We start from the raw sequence: 17,408 nt of genomic DNA, 5'->3' as shown, positions 1-17,408 counted from the left end.
CTGCAGCTCAGGAGGCAGAAATACCTGCAGAGAGGAGAGAACAGAAATCTGCAGGAGACAGATGTTGAGTTAGTAATTCTGCATTTACAGGATATGAACACATACAGGTGGAGGAGGAGTCTCTCTGGCAGTCTAGGCCTAAAGCAGCAGAACCAGGACCTGATCCAGCTCTGACTACAAGCTTTAAACAAAAATAAGTTAGAAGCCGACTCCTCAAAGGTCAGAGGCTGTTTCTGCCTCCTGGACCTAAACAGGAAAACGTTTCCGCAGTAGAGGAGTGTGATAGCTGAAAGCTCTGCCTCCCAGTTCACAGTATGAAGAGGTCAACACGACGTCTTAATGAAACACGTCACTTTTTATTGGATGAAAACATTTATAATGACACACCTCTGTTGCTTTGCCTATTTCACATGGCACCATCAGGCAGCTGTGGCCTCGTTCACAGGCAGGTTCAGATTTTATGAAATACTCAGGATAGTTAAACATTCAGTCTGTGAGTTGGAGCAAAGTTAACCCAAAGGACAGAGTTGAAATCCACCTGCAGTAGTTTGGAAACTGATCTCCAGCCAGGTGTGAACCAGGCCACCGACCGTGATGGTAGACGAACTCTCAGGACCTTCTGATGGAGCTGAATTCCTTGTTCATCTCATTCACACAGTTTTCATCACTCGTTTAATCTTGAAGGGGCTGTTAAAGTGATTCTCCAACAATAATCTGTCTTCTGAGTATTAAATGCTCGACTGCAAAGTTTAGAAATTCACCTTTATACCTCCCTTCAATAAGGGACAAAAGATTTTAGGTTTGTGGAATGACGTTCAGAGATACATCCAAAGCCTTTCTGGTTTGTGAAGCAACAACCAGCAGCTTTAGAACTCATCATTTCACAAACTGAGCCCAGTGCTTTATACTCAAAGATTATGTTCAGAGCGTCACTTTAATATCTTAAAATGGTCAGCGGGACTTAAGGTTTGCATTCAGAAGCTACTTGGGTTTTATTTATATTCAAAACATGCTTTGGAAATACAACAGGGTGGTAGTAGTAAATACAAAACCTTATTTTTCTCAGTGAACAGCCCCTCAGTGAAGATTAATCTTCGTTCTGTCCAGAACTCTGCTGTCTTTAGTCTCCGAGCACACATGGAGGAGTGATGGTACAACTACAGAGAATATTCATCGTCTTAATGTTCGACTTCTTCTCGACCTATCACTACTTTTACAGCAACACAGTTAAGCAGATATTAACACGTTTATAAAGACTTCCAGAGGATAACTTCTGTAAGGACACACACCTGCCTGACCATCATTTCCTGACAGGAAATACCCAACAGCAAACAGTACCTGAATCTAGTAGCAAACACAAATATAATGTCAGAGCATTCGATTAACAGAGGCATGTCGTCGCTTTGTTCATCTACGCTGACAGTTTATAGCATTATAGGTCTTTGCGGCACAATAATACAGATTGCTAGTAATGCTCTCGCCGGGCTTTAGAAAGTATTTTACCACTGAACAACAACATCATCGTCATCCAGTGTCCACAATGTTAACAGCTGTGTGTGATACAGTCAGTGAGTATATTAGCATGCTGTCAGGGAGCAACACAGAGATTCTTTTGCCCACCGGGAAGCTTTGAAGATTTTGTATATCTGCATGTTATTTACAATACTGGTTAAGACAGAGAGTACAGGAGAGTGTGAAGTGACCCAGAATCAGCTGATAGTTTGGAAAATGACAGAATTTGCTATAATATTTTCTGCAGCAGTGAATGAAACAGAGTCCAGAAGGTGTCAGGGTGAAAACTTGTGATAAATCATCCCCTTATATTTATAATCTGACTGATAAGTATAGATATCATTGCATTCCTGCAAGTAGGAGTAGGCGATATTACAATACAGTGTTGTGTTCCAATAAGATTTATGCTTGTTTAGGCTATTGCAACTGCAATTTTGCTAATTACTGTGTAAAACCGCTTTGTAAATGATTTTTACATCAATGAAATGAAACGTTGTTAGATATTTAATCTGCTGGATCAGCAAAAACAACCATTACTGTCTGATTATTTTATCCACTAAAATATCCTCAATTGATTTGGCAGAAATATATAACAATAATCACATAAAATTACATATAAAGTCATGGAACTCTCCATATCGCCTACTCCTACCCATGAATTAGAAGCTTGTACATAAGCAGTTTCCACAAATTATAAGCTGTGTCCTTGTATATAAGAAATCATCCTCTTAATCATTTAATTATCCCTTTTCCTTTTCACTTTTGCATCTATCTGTAGCTTCAGTGTCTCAAACCCAGAGTACATCCACTTACTTCAGTCCAAGATGAAAGTTAAACAGTTTAAAACCTTGATGCTTTACAGCAGAAGTGTTAAGGTGACAAGGACAAATGGAATAACAGTTCCTCAATTTGAAGGAATGTTTTACCAAAAATGTACCCCTCCTCCCCGCTGGGCTCTGTATGTAACAGGAAAGGCTAACAGTGTATCATATGCGGTTGAGTGGTGAGGCAAAGGCTCAAAGCGTTGATGTACTGTATGTAAAAAATAATTTACATGTCAGAGTATTTGTGTCCTTTGTGAAAGTCTGTCAACAGTCCGCCACGGTTTGTACCTTTTTTAGGTAAAAGTCCAGCTGAGTTATCATTCAAAAGTTTGCATAATATTGTTCTTTTTATCGATTCTGTCCAGGAGACCGATGGTGATTTATGTGCTGAAATCAAGTTCATTGTCTTTTGCTTTATGTTGTCACTACATTTCTACCAGGCAATGATTATTCTACAAATACAAAAAAAGTACAAAAAGATGCACTTCCTTTTCATGTGATTTTTCTCTGAAGCGCATCTCTACAAGTTATTGGAGGCCTGTTCATGTCAGACCTGTCCTCAATGCATACATCCAACCCTGTATGAATGGGAGATGGAAGCTGTGATCAACTGTTCAGAGAGAGAAAAAACTTGAACTCAGACAATGGGGAAAGTAAAGGGTCAGTATCCGAGGTATAGGGACCAGCACACTCCTCGTTTGTCCACCTGAGCGCTGAGTTTCATTCAGGAACACAGCAGAGTCGTCCAGTAATCCACTTAACGTCCTATGACTCACTTTTTTCCCCTGATTTCTCATTGATTGTGGGTGCTTGGCTCTGTGTGTCTTGCAGGCAGCAGGCCATGGGGCTGGGGATGTAGTTGAATGGGGTGACTCGGACGGCCTTGCTGGGGGATCCTTGGCGGAAATGGACAACTCCGCCCACATAGCTGTCTGTTGTTCCTGTGGAGACGGTGCTGTGGCTCCTCAGGGAAGCATCTGAATCACCATCCTGGAGGTTACTCCCGGAGGTGGCACTGATCTTTCGGAGGAGTGCAAGTCGTGCCACTTCCTCTGAGATCACTGGAGCTGTTTCGACTGTTGGAGAGGTGCTCGAGTTGATCTTGTTATTCGCAAAATCTTCTGTCTGGACTGTTGCGTCACTTGTCTTGCGAGATGCAAGTAGAATGGTTGGCAGTTTTCCTGGAAGAGCTGGTGGCTTTGGCTTTTCCCCGTCAGGAGAAGGCACCAGAGGTAATGCATTGGCTGGCAGAGTGCTTTTCAAGATTTGAGGTACATCTTCATCCCTGATCCTCCTCCAGGTGACTCTGTCATTCAGCCGAGATGCAGATCTCTGCCCTTTCTTCTTTGTATCATCCTCGCTCTTTGCTCTTCCACTCGAATCAGATGAAGAGGAGCGGAGGGAAGAACGGCTGGTCACTCGGCTTAGTATGTTTATGCTTGGTGATGAGGCGTGACGCTTAAAGTTATCTTTGTCTTGTTGCTGCCTGGCCCCGGGCGCTCTGCTAGGCCCGTTTCGTTGAGCCACCCTGCAGGGGCTTTCAGAACTGGTTCTCCTGGCTGGGCGTCTTGCAGATAGATCCCTTTCACTGGAGGTCGCTCGAGAGAGGGCTGTATTCTGCTTCTGAGGGCCACGGTCTGGCCTCTGAACTTGCTGTGCTTGTCCTGGACTTTTTACTTGAACCCTTCTTGGGGCTTGCACAGCTGCCTTAAGTTCCTGACAGCGTGACGAGCAAAGGAAGACAGCTGAAGCTCCAGGAACTGATCTGCGAGGAGATCCATTTTGAGTTCCAGATAAGTTGCGTGCAGATCCATCACGTCTCAGCACAGTCTTTGATTCCTTAATGAAAGTCAGCTGTCTCAAGAATCCACTGCGATCAGACTCACCACCACTTGAGTGGACAGAAGTCATCCTGACCAGGTCAAATCGATTGGCGGGTAGAACCCTTTTCCCATTGACCTGATTGGCTTGTCTGCTGGTTGTTTGGTTAGTTACCAGCGGTGACAGAGGTCTGGGTTGCCTGCCTGAATTTTGCATAAAAGGGATTCGGACAGGTGACTTCTGAGTTTTAGGTGGCGGGGATTTTTCATTTTGATTCACAACAGGAGAACGTCCCTTTCTTTCAGGGGGACTGCTAGCTGGTGGGCTACTGGCTGGTGTTGCATTCTTCTTCTGGATGGATTTATTTGTCTGAGTCGGTGATGTGATCTTCTTCTGCCACTGTTTGGATGGTGTAGAGCTTTGCGATGATCCAGAGGATGAACTTTTTGGTATCCTTGGAGGTGGAGTAGAGCTCCTCTTTGGCAAAGACAGTTCTATATCCTGGGGGTGGCCTAATCGGTGAAGGCTCTTTGATCTGTGCTGAGCAAGATTTGGATTCTTTGGAGCATCTGCCTTGGTTGGTACTTTTCTGGGAGGAGGTCTTTGTGATGGAGCTGTCTCTTTTTTCGGTGTATAGATCACTGTCCTTCCTCTGAAAACCACTGGTAAGTTTGGAACTGGCTTGCGCTGTGCAAAGTCTAAAGGTTTATTTGCCTTTTTATCTTTAGCAAACTTCCTTTCTTTGGGTGTAAAGCTGGACGTTGACATGAATGACAGGACGGATTCAGTCTCCTCAGAGGATGGTTCCTGAGACTTTGATGCCTGCAGCCCAGTGACAACACAATTAGCACCTTCCTGTATGGCTCTCCATTCAACACTATTGAGGTCTGAATCTTTATCCCATGCTGTATCATCACTATCCATTTCCTCTTCGATATTCCAACCATCAGAGGCTTTCTGTTTTTGTTTTTGGATATTTTCTGCTTTCTTCTTTCTGGCAGCAAGCTTCCTTCTCTGCTTGGGCATGGCAGATGTTATGCATTTCTGTAGGAGGTCATCCTCTGAATCCATGCTGACAGAGCTCGGTGAGCTTTGCTCTTCATATTGGCAGTGGATGGTCATAGGCTTTGCTTGTTGCACCATATTCAGTGTTTTGTTGTGTCTGTTTTTATACCATATTTGTTGGGCTTTTGATTTCTGATCCTCAAACTCGGCATCGCTCAGTGAACTAAGAGAGGAGCTGAGTGAGTAACATGCCAGGGATTCATCCTTTATCAGATTCTGTTTTATCCTGTGAAACCCTCTGGGCTTTGCTTGGGAATTATCAACCCTGCCAATATTTGTCATGCTCCGGGAAAGAGTATTTCTACTTGCCTCCCTGATCTGTTTTCTACTCATTCGCTTCATTGCTTCATCTTTTTCATTATCATCATCATAGAAGCCATTGCTGTCCTCTGAAGAATGTGTCATTTGTCGGAAGATTGTGTTTCCTTTTTGTGATCCCACATTAAGGTTACTGTCTGTGTTTTGCTTAATGACAGGCAGTTCCAGTTTCCTGAGGGGGCCTTGACCCTGCCTCTTCTTTTGCTGATTAGGAGACTGATCACGATTTCTTTGGCTCGCCACTCTGTCAGCTACCTCTTTGCTCTGCATCAGCACCCTCTGAGTGGGAATGACATGTTTGGTTGTTCGGTTCATTTGTATCTCAGGTGGGTAGTTCATCCTGTTGGGTTTGTGGAAGTGTGAGAATATCCTCAAGTCTTCAATCCTCTTTGCCTCATCATCAAGCAGTTCTTGTTTGTTCATACCTTTAGCTGTGCAGTCTTTAGCCCCCCTCTCTTTCACTGGATACTGAAGTGTTTCGTCACTTAGCGATGTTGTGCTTGAGAAGTTAACAGGGGTACCTTCTGCAGAATCAGTGAATGATGAATCGTCAAATTTGAAGTCCTTCTGTGGGATGACAATTCTCCTCCCAGGACACATTTGGGTTTTGCCATTCGGGAGCATCATGTACACAGGAAGATGTATCGGTTTTCGGATCTGGGAATTGAGGATATGAGGAGGGATTGTGGTCATCAGGGAAGGTCTAACTTTTCTGAACTTTGAGGGCATGGCTGAGTTGATGCATTCCTTTAAAATTTCTATGTCATCGTCTGAGTTTCCCTCACTGTATCTCTCCCCATGGTCAAGTCCTTGTTCATCCTCATCAGGGAAAGGAAGATTTTTGTCATTTTGCTGGAGCAGGGGGGTCAATTTCAGCTCCACATCTTTCTGTATGTAATGTTCGTGAAGAGGCAGAGCACTTAAGCTTGAAGCACAAGAGAAGTTTTCAGTGGGCTTTTCCACAGTGAAGTAGATCATTGTGTCTAGGTCAGGAGGAAGGTTAAACCTCTCCTTGGAATCTGCGATCTCCATAAACTTTCGCAGGCTGCTTTCCCACTGGCCTGCTATTCCTGTGGACTGCGTTTCTGGTCCATTCGAATCAACACAACATGGAGTTTTACTCCGGCTTGGAGGCATGGTTTGCCCTGGGCTATCAGGAAGATCACTGGGGCTTATCGTCCCATCAATCATCTCACTGCAAGGATCACTTTGAATTGAGCTGGCAATAGAGGGAGACTCAAAGCTGCCCAGAGAACTGACTGAACTACAGCGACTCATTACAAGGGGTGTTTCGTGGATGTAATTCTCAGATGAACTGGATGGAGATCTGTCTTCAAGTATGGCTGGTGAAGCACCTCTAAGGAACACCTTTTCTCTTTTGGCAGGACAGGGGATCTCAATGGGATTTGTCTCTTTGCTTGGGAAGGTTTTTGAGTCTGTCATCAGCAGCTGGCTATCACTCAGATCCTCCAAGGTTTCATCCTCTTCAGCTCTCTTCACTACCTCTCCATCCTCCACTTCAATTATTTCTAATGATGAGTCACTCTCCAGCTCATTTTCACTTTGCCCATCCAGTGCTCCATCGCCAGAGGAAAGGGAAGACAGTGAACTGCAGCGGGAGAAGCAGATTGGGGTGTTCTCCACAGAGTATTTCTGGACTGTCTCCATCGTCCCAATGGTTGGGCTTCGGGTGGATGTCATGGGTGAAAATTTTGTAATGCTCCCTCCTGTCATCACAGTAGGTACCCATGCTTGCCTCCTCATTGCCTGGGCAGCCTGGACATTGATTGCTGTCTTTGCTACACCAAATTTGGCCACACTTTGAATGAGCGGGACCTGTTGATAAGATGGAGACAGTTTAATTGAAGTCATGCTGACATCAGAGGAGACTTTAGTGGATGCACTGACAGGTGTTTGCACAGGTTGATCCTGGTTCTTTTCTGCATCTGTGTTGCTAAGCTCTAGAGCTTTCACATCTTTGTTGTCCACAGAATCCCTCTCTGGAATATCTTGCTGGTTAGTCTCATTCAGGACAGAAGGTCCTACATTTAAGTAGTCTTGATGAGCTAACTTGAGGTCAAGCTGGTTTGGTCGTTGTTGTTGTATCATTAGAGCTCTTGGAGCAGGTCGCATCTGATCTTTGCTGCCACAGTAGCCGTCACTAGTGCTGCCACTGTTTAGGCTATCTGTTGATACACTTGTGTGGGCAGTTTTGAGGCGCAAGAGGGCATGGGCTCTACTGAGACGTTCTCTGTGGGCCAGGCTGCTTGTATCAGAGAGACGGCAGGGGGAGCATGATTTTGCTCGGGCTTCATTGAGTTCATCTAGTCCATAAGGCCAGTCTGCCAGGTGATCCTCAGAGCTGAGGCTCAAACTGTCCTCCGAGGATGTGTGCATGGTGATGTCCTCGACTAATCTGTCGATCTTGGCAACCGTGTTGGTGATCTTTTTGGCTAGCTTCTCTGCAGCAGCAGATACCACATCGTCAGGAGGTGCATGTCTCTTCTCTGCCATCTGATGTGGTTCTACGTCTCTCTCCGGTTCACTTTCCCTCTTACGGGGCTGGTTCTGCAGGAAGTTAGAATTGGTAAGGAACATAGACAGCATAGAGAAGCTGCCAGTGTCCAGGCTACTGGAGATGTTGGGGGCCTCATCATCATCAAAACAACCAGAATCAGATGCATAATCCTTCGCCAGACTCTCAATGTGCCGTAGTGGCTTGTTGAGGGTTAGATGCTTGGGGCTCTGTTTCTCAAGAGTATCAAAGGTCTCTGCTAGGTGTTTGGCATCCAGCTCTGCCTCCAGTGCCTTTTGTTTCCTCATGTAGAGGGAAGGCATGCAGGAGCCAGGGGATACAACCGCAGCATCCTTATATTTCAGGGGTCGGTTGGTGAGGAGGTTTCTTAGAGCTGCAGCGCTGCCCATGGCTATCATCTTGTGCTTGGAATGGATAAGGTTGCGCAGCATGCTAACGGCTCCGAGGTCCCACAGCAGCTCCTGGTCTTTTGGACTCCGGGCTGAAAGGTTCCAGAGAGTCCCGCAGGCGTTGCTCACTATGGTCAGGCTGTGGGAGCGCAGGTGCTGCAGCAGAGTCTGGAGGCAGTTATGGTCCCTGAGGATTTGCCTGTGAAGAAAGAAAGAGAGATATTTTTTTTTACATCCAGCTTGCTGTAGTTATTGTTAGATAAAGACTGTGTCAGTGTTTTTACATGTTTTAGCTGATTTTTTAACAAATATAGATACTTTACATTACGGCTGGCCATTTTCCAAAATATAGTTTTTCCCATCTTTTAATGTGTTTTTCCCATTTCCATTCATTTCAGTATGGTATATAACTCACTATCTAACATCACTTTGTATCTGCTTTTATTGTTGTCAACTGTAAACTGTAAAGGTGTGGGCCGATTGGAAAAATCTAGACTATTATTAAACAACAATAATTACTTTGACAAGTTTTCACAGATCATCCATCGCAATTAAATTAAGTTGATTTTAATACCACACACAGATGAATGGAAAGATTTGATTCTGTCCCACTAGTTTCCAGTTTCATGATCAAAAAGGACGACATTTCTTTAGCAGTGTGACAGCAGGTATTTGAGGCTCAGAAACCGACCTGTAGTCTTCTCGTGTGGCGACCAGACTCGACACATTTCGGAGTATCCCTCCTCCGCTCTCGATGATGGCGAGTGAGTTGGTCTGACACCGGTACGTCAGAGTGCTGACCAAGAAGCCCAGAGCGCCGTCCACTGAGCAGATCGCCACCTTGTTGTCGATGCTGTGAGCCGACAGGTTCCACAGAGCGCTCAGAAGACTCTTCAAGGTCGACTCCTGCAGAACCAGCACAACAAACAAAGGTTTTATCAGGGTTACTCAGGCTGATTTATGTAATGCTTAGTAGTGGTTTAACATTTTGGGGAAATTCTTTAATTGTCTTTTTGTCTGAGAGTGAGATGTTCAGATGATAATTAATGTCTGTGTTTGGTCCAGAGCTGGAGTCAGAATGTGGTTAGCTTAGCTCAGTATAAAGCCTAGAAATAATAAGCCTGGCACAACAGCTGGGTACAGATCATCTTCACAAAATAAATCTCCTAAAATAAACCAGTTTTTCCTCTGATCAGCACATTGACTCTGCGTGGGTTGGTTTGTTTTAGTTACCTTGGTGGCCTGCAGGGCGCAGGTCATCAGTGCAGACACACAGCCGATGTCTCTGAGGACTCTCTTGCTGCTGATGTCAGCCCTCCAGGACAGATTCCTCAGGATGCTGGAGACCACCTGGTGAAGCTCCTCACTGTCGGAGGCCAGCTGGGCCACCAGAGCCTGGAGGCAGCTCTTCTTTGAGCACAGAGTTGCCTGAAGGAGGATGAACAGAACACAGGTTTCTAAACATATCTGAACGCCAGGGTGTGTTTGTCAGAGCTGGTGTCTGTTACAAGCTCAAGATCTGAATTTACACAAAGAGACAAATCAGTGCAGCTAAAAACAAACCTCACATCTGCAAGATCACAACCAGATCTCTACAATCTGGAAAATCCTTCATTAATCAGCTGTTTGCTTCACCTACAGTCTGCAGTCTGGTCCAGAAACCAAACCAGTAGTTTCTGCTTTAGGTTATTTCTCATTAAAACCAACTACCTAAGACCGTTTTATCCTGTTTCTGTCAAACATTACTGCTCCCACAGCTCCTGAGCTCCTGTCTGTTCGTACCTTGTTGACGACGTCTCCAAACGTCAGGTTAGTCAGAGCCATCCCTGCATACCGTCGCAGCGCCATGTTGATGGGATCGTTCTGCATCCCGTACATGTCCTGGTCCAGGTGGATCAGATCAGCCACCACCTGCAGACCACCTGGAGGACGACAGGAAAGTCTCAGCAACACGGCCTGGATATTTCACCAATGTGAGGACGAGGTCGGCGTTTCACAAACCTAATTCATTCATGGCTCGTCTGTACTCCTCTTCAAAGGAAAGCTTCATGATGGCGCACATGGCCTGACAGATCTGAGGGTCCACAGGTTCAGGAATATCTGCAGACAGGAAAACACAAGTCAGGAGACTTTTTATATCTGGTTTAGATCGTCTGTAACCAGCCTGTCAGGTCTGTGTGGACAGGACATTTATAAATCCACTGAATCTGATCTTTACTGCAAAGATTCAACAACAGTTTCAAGTTTTAAGACTGATGTTCATCAGAACCACAGATTTCACTAAGATACAAGAACAACAGGAGGTTCTCAAACAGAGTCAGATCTGATGCGTCCTGACTTATCTGTAAATCTGCTTCTCTAACTTTACACCTTTGTAAACTTCTGAAGTAGAGGGCCGATCAGATAATAGATAATTCTACACTTGGGAAAAACTGAATCCACTCATCGGCACAGTCACTCATCTTATGGTTTAAGTTCCATTAACTACTAGAGACAATATAAATGATCTTGGCCGTGTTTCTATCAGGTGAAAACATCTTCATTCATTCGGTCATTTCGATCACACTATCGTCTCCTGGATCTCCTGAATCACAACACCTCAAAAAAACAAACAAGGCTCAAACTAACTTGATAAGAGTAAAAAACTAGAGAAAACACAGGTGTTGACACGGCCATCCACCACCTGCTATCTCTTTATTTAGTTCTATGGTGATTGTATTGTCTTTGCTTGTTGCCTTGTTGTTTTATCATGTGGTGTGTTCAGTGTTATTTTAGAGAACCACAACATCAATAAAACCTAAACCTAAACCTGACTCACCGGTGGTCCTGGTTCCCCCGGGTGAAGGAGTCCCAGCGTGGCTCTCGATCCAGTCCCAGCCACTGTCACAGTAGGTCCGGATCTGCTCCAGCATGTGCAGGACCCTCATCTCCCGGCGGGCCTGGCCCTCGTCCTGCTGGGAGTAGATGATGTTGTGGAGGGCGGCGCTGGCTCTGGATTTGGCCTCTCGGCTGCAGCCTGCCGCCGTCGCCCCCCCACCCGCTGCCACCGTCTCTCCTGGACCGCCTCCGCCGCCTGGAGCTTCGTGCAGGATCTGGACCAGCAGGGGGACGCAGCCAGACTTTCTCATGGCGATGCAGCTGTCCTGAGAGCTGGACAGGGCCAGCAGAGTCCGGGACATCTCCTCCTTATCTCTGTTAGCGAGCATGGAGAGCAGCCAGAACACCATCTCCACCTGAGGAGAGGAGAGGAGAGGAGGGAGGAGAGGAGAGGAGAGGAGAGGAGAGAGGAGAGGAGGAGGGGAGAGGAGAGAGGAGAGGAGAATAGAGGAGGAGAGGAGAGAAGGAGAGAAGGAGAGAAGAGAGGAGAGAGGAGAGAAGAAGAGAGGAGAGGAGAGGAGAGAGGAGAGAAGAGGAGAGGAGAGGAGAGGTTTGGTTTTCAAAGTCCCTTTATTAAACCACTTCGCTAAACAACACCATGAACAAACAAAAAAAACACAACATTTTCCAACGTGAACAAAGGATCTCAAACAACTCAAAACAATCAACCATCAACTCATAGCTTCATACTCAGCTCCCCATCTTCTTCCACAGAGCACAACACCCCCCCCACAGCCCACACCCGTATGAAGTCCTGTAACTTGTCCATTGTTTTATAAAAAACATATTCCACCCTGAGTCGAGACTTTAACAGTCCCTCAAAGACTGGCACCAGGTCCAAGCACCCAGAACTCTGGGTCTTGTTCCTGCGTGTCAGCCAGATAGCCAGCTTTGCCGACCCAGATAAAAAGTTCAACAAAGTACAAACAGATTTCTCCTTTGCACAATATTTAGGACCAAAAATAAATAAATCAAAGGAAAAGCACACCCCGAATCCCTGAAACAACCTTTTTAACAGTTCAAACAGTGATTCTAGTCTACGACACTGAACAAACAAATGTTCAAGGGTTTCAGTCTGTGAACAGAACATACACTCCTCTCCCACCCCAGGATCCATGTGCGCTCTGTATCTGTTCGTAGCTATTGCACCGTGTACAACCCTCCACTGGAGGTCTGCTGTCCGCTTCTCAACGGGCAGCTTGTACAGGGACCGCCAGCTGCCCTTCGGGGAAGCGTCTGGGTCAAAGAACTCAGTCCACCCCGACTCCCTAACTTCAGAGAGGGACCGGAGATGGAGGACTTTAACACAGATCAGGTACAGATCCTTCTTCCCTACATCCTTGAACTTGTCCAGGTGTGGTGTTGTGAGAGACAGCAGCCGTCCCCTCCTCTCCCTCCACTCCCCCACTGCAGGGGAAACAGACAGAGCGGGGAAACTGTACTCACTGCCTTCGTTCCATTGTTCGCACAGGGTTCGGTCTCTTACAAAGGGTCTTAGATGGGGTGGAAAAGCCTCACAGACTTCTGCCACCACCCTGTTAAACAAACGAATGGAAGTAATTTTACTCCTCTCTCTCCGGACGTTAACCGGCACAGCAGTCAGCTTCATCAAATGGCCAACTTTGGTGCAACCAGCACCTCTGAGGCTGGTCCGCAGGCTGGCAGATTGCAGGGCTAGAGTCTTCAAGAAACCATTACAAAACAATGGCTCTTCAAAAACCCACATACCCGGAGTCTGATTGCCTGCACGCTGGAACATGAACCCCTGCCAGGCCTGCAGTACGGAACTGTAGAATGATGTAAGTCCAGACAGATCAAGATCTGCACTCTCTACCAGGAACAGTTGTTTATCGTAGTCCAAACGCCCAGCTCTTCTCAAGAGCAGCCGAGCTGTGTCTAGCCAGCTTGGACCACTGTTGTAAAGGATCCGCTGCGCTGTCTGTAGTCTAAAAGCAGCAACTTTGGACTGGATGTCAACAAGTCCTTGCCCACCCTCAGCTACAGGTAAGCACAAGGCTGCTGCCCGGATCCAGTGCTTACCAGACCAGAAAAAGTCCAGAATTGTCCTTTGAATGTCCTCTATGAAGCCCCTCGGCGGTGTCAGAGGGATAAGTTTGTGCCAGAGAGTCGAGGCAACCAAGTTATTAACAACCAGAACTCTTCCCCTATAAGACAGCTGGGGCAGCAACCATTTCCATCTAGACAACCGAGCGCACACTTCCTCCCTCATTCCCTCCCAGTTCCTTAACTTGTACCCCTCAGTGCCCAAAAAAACTCCCAACACCTTCAGCCCCTCCCTCTCCCATTTGAGACCTCCAGGCAGAAAAGGTACTGCCCGATCCCTCCATTGCCCTAACAAGAGTGCCTCACTTTTTGCCCAGTTCACCCCGTGCAGATGTTGCCTTCTCATAAAGAGACAAGGCGCCTTGCAGACACTGAACATCCTCCTGGTTGGACACAAAAATATTTATATCGTCTGCATAAGCAGACAATATTAAGGAACGTTCAAACCCGCAGGACCCAGGCAAAGAGAAACCGCTGAGCCGATCCCTCAACCTGCACAGCAGAGGTTCAATTGCTAGACTATATAACTGGCCAGAGATGGGACAACCTTGCCTTATGCCCCGCTGTACAGAGATTGGTCGGCTCAACCCTGCCCCTATTTTCACCAAGCACTGTGCATTACAATAAAGTAAACCCAACCAAGACACAAACCCATCACCAAAGCCAAAAGCCCTTAACGTGGAGAACAAGTATGAGTGATTCACCCTATCAAACGCTTTTTCCTGGTCTAGAGAAACAATACCAATATTTACATTGTGACATTTGCACACATCAATGACATCTCTAATTAGAAAAATGTTGTCCATGATATTCCGGTCCAAAACACAGTAGTTCTGATCCATATGGATAACATTGCCTAGTACTTCTTTAAGTCTATTGGATAGAGCTCTAGACAGTATTTTATAGTCAGAACAGAGCAAGGCAACTGGTCTCCAGTTCTTTAAAAGTGCCAAATCCCCCTTCTTGGGCAGCAGGGAGAGTACTGCCCTCTGACAGGACACCGGAAGACAACCAGTTTTATAGCACTCCATAAAAACTCCATGCAAGTCACGACCCATGATGTTCCAGAAGGTTTTAAAGAAGTCTATAGGCAGGCCATCTATCCCTGGTGCTCGTCCAGATGCCAACTGGTTGACGGCAGATGTTAGCTCCTCCAGAGTCAATTCTTTGTCCAGATCGGCTTTCTCCTCTGCACTGAGCTGAGGAAGATCCTTTAGAAGCTCCTCACGACACTCCCGATCACAGGGTTCTGATCTGAACAGGCCTGCATAGAAGTCCATGGCATGCTTCCTCATCACAGCTGGGTCAGTAGTAATGCTTCCCCCTGGTAGCTTTAAGCATGTCATTAGCTTTTTTTCTGCCACCGATCTCTCAAGGTTGAAAAAAAAAGAGCTTGGGGCATCCATGTCCTTGAGCTGAAGGAACCGGGATCGAACAAGGGCTCCCTTAACCCTCTCTTGCAAGAGTGAGCTCAGCTCCGACCTTTTCTTCTCCAGCAGAGGGCCACTCATGTCATTTACACTCCTATTCAAGCCTTCTTCGATGCTCTTGATATCAGACTCCAGGTCATTAATTACATTTTTTATCCTAGCAGAGGAATAGGAGGTGTACTGCTGACAAAAAACACGTATCTGTGCTTTTCCAACCTCCCACCACAACTTAAGGGAACAAAACTTTACTTTTTGAGTTCTCCAGTGATTCCAAAACCGTTCAAAATCCTGACAAAAGACTTTGTCAAGCAGCAATTTATTATTAAAGTGCCAACAGGACTTAGCCCGTGCACCTGATGAAAATGCTATTTCCACTGTCACTAAGTGGTGATCAGTAAAACCAACTGGATTTATATTGCAAGAAATCAATCTAGGGCTGAGAGTTTCTGAAATGTAAATTCTGTCTAATCTGGCTGCACAAACCTGGTTGTTGCAGACCCTCACCCATGTGTACTGTCGGGAACGTGGATGTTTTATTCTAAAAGAGTCAAACAAGTCCAGATGTAGCATGGCATTGCTCAGGGTCTGAGATGACTGTGGGGTGGGGTTCTTCGCCAATCCTGTCAGCAGTGAAATCTAAAGTGCAGTTGAAATCACCACCAATAATAATATACTCTTCCTGATGCATTATCAACTCATTTTTTAGCTGGGTGTAAAATCTTACTCTCTCTCTTCCACTGTTTGGGGCATAGATGTTGACGAAACAATAAACTGAGTCCTCTATGGATGCTCTAACAACGAGCAAACGGCCTTTAACTACTTCTGTGCAAGATAAAATAGATATAGTGACAGCTTCTCTAAAAAGAACAGCTACTCCTGCACTGAAATTTGTTCCATGGCTAAGCCTATGGGAAACCCTTCCACCACAGACCCCAGTCTGTCTCATCTTGTATGACTGTATGTGTCTCCTGTAAGAACAACACATCAATCTTTTTTTGATCTGAGATCTCAGATATTAAAGCCCTTTTCTGTCTATCCCTCCCACCATTTATGTTAAGAGACCCTACTTTAAGGCTCCTCATAGATAGGCCAGAGAAGGAACACAGACAGATAGAAACAGTTAAAAAACAGAGGAGAGAGAGAAACACCCAGTGATGCATCATCATTTCATTTTTTGACTCTTCTGGTTTTACCGCTGATTTTTCTCAGAGTGGTGATATGTTTTTTAAGACGGAAACGCTTTTTTTCATCCAGCAGGTCAAAACCCACTTGTCTTTTATGTACATTCACCGATCTAATGAATTTGTCAGTATCCCTAAAGTAATCCTCCACTTTGATAGATTTTTTGAAAGTTTCATCCAAAAACAGATTTATCTCCTCCAAAGAGTACAGGTCAGTGCTCATGCAGGGTGCCTCAGAGATGGACACACTGTCTGACTCATATTCATCATCCATGTCCTCCCGTGCACATGAGGCCTGGCTGTTAACAGCAAGTTCTCATCACTGAATGCCACTTCCTGATTAAGATGACTCTTTGGGACAATTCCTTTGTTCTCAACCAGCCCTGTTACCGTGTTATTGTCAGCCGCCTGAGAGGGGCTCGAACCAACCACATCTACAGACTCCTGACCTGCAGTCACGCTCATCGTAGCACTGTTATCTCCGAGAGCAGTGGACCTCTCTCTTCCCTGACAACACAACTCATTGTTCATATTAGTCTCCGGAGCCGAAGCTCCCGCGGGGCATCGGCCTCCGGCGCGCCGGTCGCAGACCCGCCAGCCGCGGAAGCGACACACCCGCTGCTCCGGCACGAGCGGAGCCGCTCGCATTCTCCCCCTGCTGCTTGTGTGGACACGCAAACCGTTTATGCCCCACATCACCACATTCAAAACACTTCATCTGTCCTGAACTCGCATACACCATGTAAGAAGCGTCGCCTTGTTTAACACGGAAAGACACCTCCAAAGTCTGTGTCGGCGAGTCCAGGAACATGAACACCTGTCTCCTCAGAGACTGGACATGCTTCAGTTTGGGTCTTTACACCCCAAACTCACAGTTTTAAACCCGCTGGCAAACTTTCCAAACCGGCGAAGCTCCTTCTCTATTAGCTCGTTTGGAATGAACGGCGGAACACCGGATACGGTGATCCGCGTTGAGGGAGCTGTCAGCGGGGAGACCTGCACAAACAGGTCCCCGATGAACACGCCGCTCTCAATCAACTGAAAAACGTGAGGTTCACTTTTCAGGAACACGACAACCGCCTTGTTCATGCGAGAGGCAAACAAGATGTTGTCATGTCCTACCTGCTCACCTGCCGCCAAAAGAACCTCCTCCACGGAGACTGAACTGTCTGGAGGAACTATCCGAGCACCATGCCGGATAGTTGGAGGAGGCGTCGCAGACGCCATACCTCCTGACAGCAGCTAATGTTACAGACGAATAAAGAAAACTGTCTTACCTGATAATGCAACAGAAAACAGTGGAAACACCAGTTGAAAAACAGACCAGAAAACCAGTTTAAACTCCGCGCCACTCACACACCACCACCACCACTCACACTCACAGTCACCGG

General features: G+C 46.1%; 1 protein-coding gene across 1 annotated transcript; it reads right to left on the bottom strand.

Moving 5' to 3' along the window:
- Positions 1-336: 336 nt before the first annotated feature.
- Positions 337-11,484, bottom strand: apc2 (APC regulator of WNT signaling pathway 2). The gene is made up of 7 exons (XM_051077052.1): positions 11,284-11,484; positions 10,467-10,565; positions 10,248-10,387; positions 9,699-9,893; positions 9,157-9,371; positions 2,116-8,664; positions 337-2,068 (listed from the first exon to the last, which is right to left on the bottom strand). The coding sequence occupies exons 1-6, from the start codon at positions 11,390-11,392 to the stop codon at positions 3,102-3,104; spliced, it is 6,321 nt and encodes a 2,106-aa protein (XP_050933009.1). The 5' UTR covers positions 11,393-11,484; the 3' UTR covers positions 337-2,068; positions 2,116-3,101.
- Between the last annotated feature and the right edge of the window lie 5,924 nt (positions 11,485-17,408).

Source organism: Lates calcarifer, linkage group LG17 (assembly GCF_001640805.2).
Source record: "Lates calcarifer isolate ASB-BC8 linkage group LG17, TLL_Latcal_v3, whole genome shotgun sequence".
Lineage (NCBI taxonomy): Eukaryota > Metazoa > Chordata > Actinopteri > Centropomidae > Lates > Lates calcarifer.
Note: the sequence above shows the minus strand (reverse complement) of the source record. Positions and strands in the feature narration are given on the sequence as shown.